Source organism: Vespula pensylvanica, chromosome 8, assembly GCF_014466175.1.
Source record: "Vespula pensylvanica isolate Volc-1 chromosome 8, ASM1446617v1, whole genome shotgun sequence".
NCBI lineage: Eukaryota > Metazoa > Arthropoda > Insecta > Hymenoptera > Vespidae > Vespula > Vespula pensylvanica.
The window spans coordinates 8,164,301-8,177,741 of record NC_057692.1 but is presented as its reverse complement, the minus strand read 5'-3'; the positions used below and the strand labels follow the sequence as shown (position 1 = coordinate 8,177,741).

The 13,441-nt window shown below is 29.1% G+C and overlaps 1 protein-coding gene across 4 annotated transcripts in view; it reads left to right on the top strand.

The window, feature by feature from the left end:
• Positions 1–13,441, top strand: part of LOC122631286 (interleukin-1 receptor accessory protein-like 1-B) — a 193,240-nt gene that overhangs the window by 175,536 nt on the left and 4,263 nt on the right. For all 4 annotated transcript variants that reach the window (XM_043816800.1, XM_043816798.1, XM_043816797.1 and 1 more), the window contains exons 5-7: positions 5,017–5,150; positions 6,970–7,134; positions 11,868–12,005. In XM_043816800.1, coding sequence (XP_043672735.1) covers positions 5,017–5,150; positions 6,970–7,134; positions 11,868–12,005 — 437 coding nt within the window. The remainder of the gene's footprint in view (positions 1–5,016; positions 5,151–6,969; positions 7,135–11,867; positions 12,006–13,441) is intronic.

Here is a 13,441-nt window from a genome sequence, read left to right as displayed (position 1 = left end):
TAGTCTTCTCTCTCTCTCTCTCTCTCTCTTTCTTTTTCTCTCTCTCCCCTATTCACCCCCCTCCCTTTTCCGTCTCAACCGTCCCCCTTCTCTCGTAGAAACTTAGTCAAGCGTGAACGATTGACTCAAAAGGGAATCGCCGATAATATAGTCGCCTAAGCCTTTTCGTGTTTGCCTGGCCCCGTTTAAATGCATCTCGGTTGCATTCACCGTCATTCGCCATAATCGGAATGCAATCGAACGATGCGAATGAACATTAATAGCAGCACTTTCTAGATCGAATCTAGGTGCCACCTTAACGAGACGTTACATACTTAATCGTCGTTCGAAAATCGATCGATTATTTTATTTTTATTGATTTGATTTGATTTGATTTTTATTAAATAGGATAGGTATTGGCTTCATCAATGATGATTATTGGTATTAAAATTTTCTTTCGTTTTTCTTCCTTTCTCTCTCTCTCTCTCTCTCTCTCTCTCTCTCTCTCTCTCTCTCTCTCTCTCTCTCTCTCTCTCTCTCTCTCTATCGTTTATGTTCTATCTTTATCTTTATCGTTTTTTTCCTTTCTATTTCTCTTCCTTTACTACCTTCATTTCTATTTTTATTTTTGTCTCGTTCATTTAGAAATACACTCGATATATTCTATAGGATTACATCGATTTAAGTTAGTCCAACCGATGAATACCTCGAACCATTTACACCCCGTTCTATGAACTCGTATAAAACGACCCATCAATCTTCATTTCCAACGATTGATTCGAAAGATAGATAAATGTATACATATATATAATATATATATATATAATATATATATATATATATGCATCTACACACACACATATATATATAGATATAGATATAAATATAAATATGAATATATAAGTATACACGTGTAACAATCGATATCGTTCGACAGAATAAAAGAGATCGAGTATATATGTGCATGCATGTGTGTGTGTATGTGTGTGTGTGTGTGTGTGTGTGAAAGAGAGAGAGAAATATTTTTTCTACGAATCAATTGACGTTTTCAACGTGCGAATTGACAAAGATCGACAGGTCAGTTCTACGAAAACGAAGCACCGATTATTATCAAACAACGAGAAGCTAGCTATTTCGTATCGATCGATCGATATCATTTCCTCCGATATAAATTCTTATTTTCAATAATGAAATATTATTGACAACAGAGACACAGACAACAGAGAGACAATAATTAAAGAAATTTATTCACTTCGGAATTTCTTTTCATTACAATTTCGTTGGTTAAAATGATATTATTATATTTTTGTCATAAACGATGATTTACGATTCGCTGAAAGACATTCACAATATATATACGTATATATATATATATATATATATATATATATATATATATTTATATGTATAAAAAAGAGAGAGAGAGAGAGAGAAATAAATAAAATGAGTGAGATGCTTAATAATAAGTTAACGGCTCGTGGAGAGTGGAAAGCAATTTCACCGTGTCGTTTGCAAAGAGTTTCTCGCGTGCTCACGTCTGCGTCGTTACACAATCATTTAGCACGCGGACCATTTCGCCATGCTAATTTAATTACGGCCGGGATAGCGGACGGCGAATCCAACTTACCCGCAATTAATTCCAAGCGCATAATTTCATTAAGTCAGCCCTTTCGCGCATCCCTCTTCTCTATCTATGTATCTATCTATCTATCTTTCTCTCCTCTATTTCACTATTCTCTCTCTCTCTCTCTCTCTCTCTCTCTCTACCTCTTCTTGTAGAACATACGATATGATCTATATTTCTCTCTCTCTCTCTCTCTCTCTCTTTGTCTCTCTGTCTCTGCCTCTCTATCTCTCTCTTCTTGTAGAACATACGATATAATCTGTATTTCTCCCTTTCTCTCTCTCTCTCTCTCTCTCTCTCTCTCTCTCTCTCTCTCTCTCTCGCTCTCGCTCTTTCTCCTTCTGTGTATCTGTCTTTCTATGTCTGTCTATCCGTCTCTCTTCGTTTCTCTTTCTTATCGTTCGTACCAAGCACAATCAACAACATTGATCAAATCGTGAGAATGAATTCATATTATATCTCGTTATTGAAATTTCTCTTCTATGAATAATTCTCAATGATATTACTGCAATAATTTCATTTTCGTAGATATCGTTTCTTCGTAATTTACAGAGAACGGGACCGAAATTTGTTCAACTTTCTTTTAGTTTTACAGTCTGCAAAGACAAAAAAAATATGAAGAGAAGAAAAATTAGATCCAAAAAGTCTCGCGTAAAAGAGAAATTGATTTTTTTTTTTTTTTAAATCATCTATAAACTCTTTATAGATTTCAATCTGTTATATTATTTTTATTTATTAAAAAATATTTATAACATGTACATTATATATACATATATACGTATATAGATTCATATTAATCAATAAGTTCAGATGCGTATGTATGTATTAAATATTATTATTGAATAAAACAATAAATATACATGCATACATACATATATATATATATATCTATTCGTGCTGTTATATATATGTAATAGTAATAATAATAATAATAATAATAATAATAATAAAATAACATAAATAGACATAAATTCGTATTATGCAATGAATTCACATTTTTATCCATATATTACTAAATGGTTAAAACTCGTGACTGTTGTAAATAAAAAAAGGAAGATTAAAGAGAAGAAAAAGACAGAAAGAAAGAGGAACTTAGGAACTCACTGCGCGAACACAAGCGGATAGATTTATGGCCTCTTCGATCTTGAACACACGATCTTGCTTCGTCTCGTCTCGTCTCGTCTCGTCTCGTCTCGTTTCGTTTCGTTTCCGTTTCGTTCTCTCTACCTCGACCAGTTCAATAAGAGTGAGTAAGAGAGAGAAAAAGAGATAGAATGAAACAGAAAGAAGAAAAAGAGAGAAAAAGAAGTCGAATTGAGAAGTCATCCGTGGCGTACATCTCCGACCGTTTCTTGACAGCGGCCACGCGTAATCTTGTCCGCAACGCGTCACGTCTAACGTAATCGTGCGTGACCCTTCTATTCAATCAAATTTCCCGCCAAATATCATTCGTATTCTTCCAGCATTTCTAATTGAATAGCTTTTTATTAAATAAAAGTTTAATTTTTCTTTTCCAAGATAAAAACTTGTTTTCTCCAAGATCAATATTTTGACTTCACTAAGATAAGTTTTTCGAATTTTTCTTATTAAAATATATCCGACATTTCTTTTAACATAATTCGAAAAAGATTTAATGATCGAAGAGAACCGAGCGTTCTTTACAAATAATATCTAAATAATAATTTCTGATTGAATTTTAAGATTAAATGTTCTAACGAGGATTATATATTAAATATAGTTTTTAATATTGGAATTCTTTTAATATATTTTATATTTAGTTTTGATTTTTAATATCTTTTTTTTATGTTATTTAATTTTTTTATCTTAACGTTTATATAATATTTTACTATACACACACTCACGCGCACACATTATATATATATATATATATATATATATATATACTCATTTTATATATTAATTTTATTAATCTTTCATAAAATTTTATAATTGTGAACACACAAAACATATCTTTAATATCCCTAATCTCAATTAAATATTAAATATATTTAATAATAAAAACTATATGTGTATACATGCATGTACATTAATATAATTTGTACCATTTGAAATTACGCACACAATTATATCCCCTAACAGCTCGTTTCAAAAAATGTTTCAAATAAAACTTACTCTGTTTCGATGGGAAAAAGAGAAAAAAGAAGGAAAAAAGAACTTCACTTGACCTTGAACTATCTCGAAAGACCAAAATTATGAATCCGTCTCGAAAGAAGCTACGCGTCTACCTAAGTAAAAACATACGTTTGCGTATGAAAAAAAAAAAAAGAGAAAAAAAAAAGAAAAGAAAAACCAAAGGTCACTTTGAAATCTCAGAAGCTTGTCCATTCTTAGATTTGTGAACCATAACATATATCCTCACTCCTTCACATCGCGACCGAAAGAAATGAAATTTTATTCGAAAAATTCTTCATAATTTTCTATTTATTAATTTGTGCAAATAAATCATGTAATGATACACCGATTACGTATATTTACGTCGAAATCATAACAAACTCCATAATATTATTCCGATGTCGTTAAGATTTATTTCTCACGGTGTCATACATTTTGAATTTCTTGAAAACGTGCACGAGACTCGTATTTAATAGCTCGTTGTTGATCTATCTGATGAACCTCTCGTCTTGGTACACGTTTCGTAGGAAGAAGCCTACTCTATTCTATGGGTTTCGAACGGCATCTGGGATCGTTTAAAGCGCCTATGGTGGTTCGTTCTCGCGCTTTGCTTGCTCTCATTCCGCTTTCGTTTTCGCGGTACACTCGACGTCCACTATAACAAGAGAGAGTCTTCGTCGTCGAGTCTTCTTCGATCTTAAATCTCTTCTTTCGTATCTCGAGTCTCTCTTTCTATCTCCTTACTTGCAAAAAGAGAGAAACGAGAAGAGTAAAGTTTCTTTCTAAATTTTATTATCCAACTCGAGTCGACTCGACTCGACTCGACTTAGTTACAACTGTTCTTGATATATTTAAAGACATGAAGGAAAAGATACCTTTGAACTTGACGAAATTTTATTTTACAGGATAGTAATTCTATATATTTATATTTAGTTTCAACAAAAGTGATTTGGTATCAAATGTTGTTAGACTTCTTGTAATTTAATGAGGAAAAAATTATGAGATATGATTTTTTATATTATAAGAAAAGAAAAAGAGAGATTATAAAAGAATAATGTCGATTTTAATTTCAATAAAAACTATCGATCGAATCCCGTGTATTTTTATTTCGTTGTTCGAAATACTTGCTTTGTTTCTTGAAATATATCAAACGCGAAAAAAAATTATCGAATATATCTTATATGTTTTATGCGCAAAAATTTTTCTGTTCTTTTTTTGTTGTGTTTTGAAAAACGAAGTTTTCACAATCTTTAATCAACATTTGCAATTATGTTTTTCAGAGAGAACGATCAAATCGTCGGTTCCTATCTTGAGATAGAAGATATAACCTTGGAGGATTATGGGGAATACAAGTGCGAGGTTAGCAATGGTGTCGACGAAGAAATCACTTTGCCTGCTCACGTTTATCGTCAAGGTAATCTAACTTCTCATTTCTAATATTCCTTAATAAAAACGTTTTAATAAATTTCGTTAACGATTTTCTTACCATTAATAAATAAATGAGTAAATAAATTAATAATAATAATAATAATAATAATAATAATAATAATAATAGTAATAATAATAGTAATAATAAAATCATAAATAATACTTAGTTATTCAATAAACGATGAAATTAATTATTACCGAAATTAATTGTATTTATTATTATATACCATATCAATATTTCGAGTTACGATTGTATCCTACAAATAATGAAATTAAATGTTTTATCGAAATAATATACAAGAACGTTCTTTAAACTTTCGACCAAGGTTGTATAATCTTTTACGTTCAAGGCGTCAAAGGCGTACGTTAACGTTGCAGATATCACACACAAAGCCCGTAAACATAAACTCGTAAATTCCTTTGACAAAGCTGGCGCATCCTTTAATCCTATCTTATGTATCTAATACATATGTATATACATAAATGTATACATATATATATATCTATATATATATATAAATATACATATAACCTAGGTACACTGTATATACACATTTAGATACATATATGTACCTATATATATATATATGTATGTATGTATGTATGTATGTATATATATATATACGTAGATGAACGATGTAAATTCGTAAACGATACATTTGTAAATCATAATCGCATGCAAATAGCATACTCGTTGGTCGATTCCATTTAACCGAGTATGATCACGAGAGAGAGAGAGAGAGTGAGAAAGAGAAAAGTTAGAGAGGAATATATTAGCATAGGTGAGAGAAACAAGAATGATTTATGGACAGTAAATATATACCCTACGTGTATTACGTGTAAATACACAAAATGTCAATTATTAACAAATTACACAGAGAAAAAAAATGAAATTATCGAATAAATTTTCTAGTCTTTTGAAATCACGTTTTCAAGAAACTATTTTAATACGATACCTGTTATTAACGTAGGTTAATAATACGTTAGTAACAGTTTGATTAGGGTAAGCTTAATTAATCGGGAAAAATAGAGTTCTTTTTATGGTACAAAAATAAATAAGTTAATTATTCGAATTCACATTATTTTTACGATTCATTAATATATTTTATACTAAGCACATTATACATACACACACACATGTGCGCGCATGTCTTCCATAATATTTGAAAAAATTTAATAAAATGAAAAATATTTAATGAAACATACAGGAATGGCCGATAATCGCATTCGAACATTTCAGCGGAAATCGTAATACTAAAAAATGTCAAACTAATCTTAGATTAAAAGTTCCATCTCTAAAACTATTTACGCACGATCGCACACATAGACACGTAATATCCACGTGTATACATTTGATAATCACACACATACACATAAACTAATACGCTACTACACTAATCCTATTAACTCTAATCTTACACGCTGGTAATATATTTGATTTATAATTAAAATAAATTTTAAAATATCCCAACATATTCACAAATTGATCGTAAAATCAATATCATCGATTAACAGATTAAACCTATAGAAAAAAAAATATATATATATATATTAACAAATAAATTAAACTTAGAAAATGTATTAAAACCTATGATAGATTAATACCTGTTAAAATCATTATCATTATAAAGAAATGAAATATTAAAAAGTTAGAATATATATGTATATATATATATATATATATATATATATATATATATAATCCATACGATTTAATTAATATTAAACAATGATATAATACATTATCGAAATATATAAATTTAAAAGAGAACATTAATATATAATAAAATTTATATATTTTACAGAGCCACAATTCACGTTGGATCTTCAAAACGATTCCTGGAGAAAACCGTTTCTACTTGCCGTTCTGGTCCTGGTATTACTATTCTCTGCTGTAGCCTTCTATGCCCGTTGTTGGTTACCTCTAGTGGTTCTATGCCGCGACAAATTCGCCCGACTCGAGGAGAACGGTAATTATCAGCGGCACTTTTTATTACGAGACCCTTAATTGCGCTTCTTAATTACCGTGCACGAAAGAACCGACAATCCTGTCGTATACCCTCTCTTTTCCTTACCCAACCCCTCCTACACTCTTTTACTCTCCCTTCTTTATCCTTCTCCTACTTCTTCTTCTTCTACTATACTACTACTACTACTACTACTAATACTACTAAACTACTACTACTACTAGTTGGGTTGTGATACCACTACGACACAAACTAACCATACTTCCTTCCACTTTTCTTCGTGCGAGCTACTTCGGGTCAGCTGTGAGATTAAAGTCACTGTATAAAGAAAAAGAGAGAAGGAGGGGAGAGGAAAGGCAACCGGATCTCGTTTTACAGCTTACGACAAACTTTTTAACTTTTTTGGCATCTTCTTAGGCTTTTCTGTATTTCTCTGCGTCGATCTCTCTCTCTCTCTCTCTCTCTCTCTCTCTCTCTCTCTCTCTCTCTCTCTCTCTCTCTCTCTCTCTCTCTCTCTCTCTCTCTCTCTCTCTCTCTCTCTCTCTCTCTCTCTCTCTTTTTCTCTGGCTTTATTTTCCTTCTTCCTCTATTTTCCTTTTTTTTTTCTCGTAATTTTCTTCTTTCCTTTTATTAATTCGTTTATGTGGAACTTTTCATAAAGTTAAAAAGTGTCTTAGAGTACGGCTTTACTACATTTCTCTATCTAATTTTGGAATGTAAAAACATTTGAGATCTATTTGATTTTGAAAAGTACTTTTGAATTTTAATTAGTATCAACATAAAAAAATGTTTATATATATATATATATATATATATATATGCATATTAGCAATTTTTTAATAATTTTGATTGTAAATGACCAAGCAATATTTTATGAATATACGAGAAAAATTATAGATACCCATTTAAAAAAATTATATTGACTGATAACTCGAAAAGGTCACGCGAATAGAAAAAGAAAAAAGAAATATACACGTGCATATTTTTCTTAATAATAAGCTTCTTTGTAACTAAAAATACTTGCGAAATATTTGTTCGGATATCTACGAACGAGACACCCTGTATATCGTAAAGAAATATTCGTTATTTGTATTTCTTCGTAATTATATATCATACGATTTAACGTGCAATAATATAATGAACTATCGTGTTATAAGGACTATTACGAATATTAGTATTTCATTGTCATTTCACATTTTCTCTTCCTCCGGATTGGTCATTTTATATTAATTATATAAATCGTACGTATACATAGTTCTTTACATAGTAAAGATTTACATACATAAGTCAACCATAAGCTGTCATTGTGAAAACGCTACTACAAAGACCAGCATTTCATTTCCATATTAGATTTTCTCCCTTCGTCGCTCTATTCATTTTAATTATATAAATCGTACGTAGTATGTATATAATCCTTTAAATTTTACATACGTACATTTATACGTACATATATACATACATACACATATACATATTTACATTTATACATGCATACATACATTTATACATGCATACGTACATTTATACATATATATATATATATATATCATACATATATACATACATCATACATACATTGTACATATATAATACATACATAAGTCACTATAAACTCTCATTGTGAAAACGCTATTCCAAAGACCAACATATCATTTTAATATCATATTTTCTCCCTTTTATCAGTGTCATTGTGTTGTACATAAGTGAATGTTATAATATAGAATCTTTCTTTCTCTCTCTCTCTCTCTCGCTCTCTACTCCTTTATTTCTCAGTTACAAAGGATTGGCGGGAAAATGGCGGGACGATTACGACAATTCTCAGAACGGCGGTCGTCGTGACATCCGTCATTAAAGTTTCAGCGATTTTCTTTCCCCCCCCCCCTCTCTCTCTCTCTCTCTCTCTCTCTTTCCACACCTCCCTCCCTCTACGTGGCGATGGCGAAGATGCCGTCTTGAATTGTAGCTATCGCGACAATTAAGCGCCAATTTTCTCGACGTTACTTGGAAACTCCTCGCTTACACCCTTTTTTCGTTTATTCATACTCGTCGATTTGCAAAACCCGATTCTCACGATCGTCATTCGTGCTGAGCATTAGCTATATTATATAATATGTGTGTGTATATCAATTATATTACATATATCTATGTATATATAGCGTATATATGTATGTATGTATGTATGTATATATATGTTACATATGTGTATATATATACGTACGTACGTATATATGTATGTATGTCATGTACGTATGTATGTATGTATGTATGTTTTATTCGCAAGTTTTTTCTAACGTTGTCCTCTTTCTTTTTTGTTTTCGTTTTTTTTTTTTTTTTTTTATTAAATATATGCAAAAGAAGAGACGATAGTAATCTCGTATATATTATACATTTGTCACGAACTATCGATTATTTTCAAATTGCAAACTGAATAATTGAGGAGTTAAATGGAAAAAGAACAATTTTCAAGAAGTGTCGGTTTACTCGTGAAATTATTTCTATAGTTGTGTAAAAATGTATACGTGCAAAAATTATGTCGATAGACGTCGAATTTTTGATAGAAAAAATAACAAAAGAAAGAATTGACGAATTTGAATTAAAATTTGAATCCAGTAAAGATTAAACCTCAGGAAACATTAAAACGAAAAAACTCAGTTGACTTAAAAGAAATATTCGGAGTGATACGAAAATGACGTTTAGAAACGAAGAGTAATCGATATTATTGGACAAGTCGAGAAGAAATAATAAAAAAAAAATGACAATGATAGAGACGATGATATAAAATATTAAATATTTTCTTTCATTGTATTTATTCCGTTTTATAATTTTTTATTGTTTAAAATACAACTTTTAACTTCCTAAAGAATTACTTGTGCGTTTGATAATTAAAAAATAAACGAATATTGTAATATAATTATCATTATTTTTCAATCTATAAGAAAATGAATTCATCTCGTACTTCTATCAAAAAAAACAATATTTTTTCCTGAACAATAAGTATCGAACGGTTGTGATGATCTCTCGAAAATTGAATTATAAAAATGATTTATAATTTGTGGCATACTTTATAACAGAAATAAAATTAAAAAGGATCTATGAAAGTAAAAACTTAAAACACTTGTATCGCCAAATGGCATTTTTATAGAGGTGAACTTTTTACTATCCAACTTTTCAATCAAATGGAGATTGAGAGAGACTCTTGAAACTTTATGTATCTACGTTCTTGCGATTCGATTGATTGATTAAATTTGTTCGTATAACTAATAAACAACCTACATACGAAAATATTTTTTTCTTGTTTTTATTTTCATCTTTTATTTATCTTATCATTAGGAACTTAATTACTCAAGAAATTATCAGATTATGATCATAATTTGTAAAAGCTCGATAGATCGATAATGTTTCGATATTACTTTATCCATTTGTCTCTCATCAACGCATTTGAATAAGTAAACAGGATGTCATAAACTTTGTTGCTGATGATAAAAATCAAGTACTTTAATCGATCGATCCGTTTTTTGTTAGATTTATTTATTTATTTATTTTTCTTTCGAAACAATATAATAAAAAAGAAAGAAGAAAAAAGGAAAAAAGAAATTAGATCGTTATTTATGATCCGAAGTATCATAGGGATCCTTAGATAGGATACTATTTCGTGTTCGCACGTTTCCTTGAGAGAAGATTCGACTCACGAGCTTCCAACGCGTCATTATTCATCCCTCGAGAACTACGCTCATTTTTATGGCATGTCGTAGCGAAAGAAACGAGCCGTATAAAAGAAACGAAAAAAAAAGAAAAAAGATAAATAGTAGAAATAAAAATGAGAAAAGAAAGAAAGAGAGAACAACGGAAGTAGCACTTTAACTCCGATCGAAATCGCTGTCGTAATTTTTTTCCGAACTATAAAGGTGTAGTTTCTTTGTTGTCTTATTTCTTTTCTTATTTTGTTTTGCTTTGTTTTGTTTTATTTTATTTTATTTTATTACTTTCCAATTTCGCACGTAAATTGGATAAAATAAATAGTATAATAAAAGTATATTTGATAAAACGTTGTTCGTAAATAATAAAGTGTGATTTTATTATTTAGAGTTAACGTCGATGAAAAGTTTTTAATAATAATAATAACAAATGAGAACAGAGTCCTGTGTATTAATTTTAAAAGAAAAATAATAAAATGTTACATATATATGTATGTATGTATGTATATATAATAAATTATAATAGAATATAAAAATCAGTAAAAAGAAAATACTGATGTAATAACATTATCATGTTACATCGTACGTATATTTATTCATAGCTAGTCAAAGGCTAGCGACTGATTTGCCTAAAAAAAAAAAAAAAAAAAAAAGAAAGAAAGAAAAAGAATGCTAAAAAAAAAAACGTAGTACGTACCACGTGTCAGGGACGTGCAAAGAAAAGAAAAGAAAAAGAAAAGAAACAGAAAAAGAAAACACAAAAAAAATAAAAATGAAAAAAATTACGGAAGATTTATTTGCCAGCAAAGTTTTATTAGGCGTGTACGATGACACACGTTATTCTGATTGCAAAATATAACGTGTATACGCACATATACACAAAAATATATATATATATATATATATATATATATATATATATATATATTCTGGCACGTATAAGGTACTTACACATACATACATATACGCACGTTCTGATGTAAACATGTGATAGTACATGCATGTATAAGTTACTCACTCGTCTCTCATGTACATTTACAGACGGAAAGGAATGCGACGCGGTTGTGTGTTACCACGAGAAGGACTCCAGCTTGGCCATTGGTATCATCGTACCAACTCTTGAGTCGAGGCATCGATATAAATGCACCACCTTGGAACTCTCCTGTCTCAGTCAGAACTGTGAGTAATTCGTTTATAATTCTCTTTTACCATAACACAAATTCTAAACTTTCTCTCTCTTTTTCTCTTCGTTCATTCATTTTCTATTTTTCCTTGTTTTGCTTTTTTCCTTTCGATACGTTTACGACTTAATTTCTATTTCTATTATTGTGAATATTTGTTTATTGCTAAAGTAACGTGATAAAAATATCATAAACAAATTTTATTATATTTTTGCTATAAAAAATGTTAATGTAAAAAAATAGAAAAGAATGTTTGAAAATAATTTATTTTTTTAATAAATAAATAAATAATTCTGCGTGTATATATATATATATATATATACAATATATTTATATATGTGTTTGTGTGTTAGGTTGTTACATAATTATTTGATTTGTATGTATAGATAAGATTAGAAAAGTAATTAATTTATAACAATAGTTAATATTAACGATTTAAATCTCTATTTAAACGTCTTTTCGAAATCATACGCAAGACAAATGTTTTAATAATTCACGAACAAATTTCGTACACAGTAATATGAAATATCTTAGAATAACTTAATAAAACCTATGAACATAAAATACCTGAAACGATATTATCAAGACATAATTAATCATCAATTAAAATTAAACAATCATTAAAAGCAATATATATTCTTTAATAAATCAGAAGCAAACCTTTGAACATAAGAAGACGCGATAAGATATTATTAAAACACAGCTGGATAAACGTATTGATAAGAACGTACAAAATATTCAAGGAGAAAGGAAAATTAGTATAATTATTACTGAAAATTCTGATTTAAAAATGATTAGCTTATATAAATTAAACCTAAATGGGCTACAAATCTTTCTAAAAGTTTGAAAATGATGATGGTAATGATGATAATAATGATGATAATTAAATAATAAATAAAAAAGATTAATGACTCGTGATAAGGATACATTAACACTATTTATTGCTTAAGGATCATTTGGTTATAGATCAATTCACAGTAATGTTGTGTTGACATAAGCCCAAGATTTATATAAAAAAATATATATATACATATATAATATTTATATATCTTATATATAAAATACTATATATATTGTATATACTATATCCATATGTGTATATATATATATATTAACAATTTTAATTAAATAATATACAATTAAAAATACGTTCGAACATCTAATTAATTTAATAAATTATCATTCTTTTAAATATTACTAAAGCTTGCATTTAGTTTTAACTATAACGTCATATCTATTCTTTTAGTAACATATACAGATATCTATCCAATTAGTATACTTCTGTGAACATAACTTTATTGTAATAAAATCTTATTTTCAAACGATCAAACGATACAACGCAATATTTCATATATTAAAATAATCGCAACGTATTATTTATTATTTGTCATTCTTATTACTATTAATTATTAATAATACTAAATGTTACAAGTT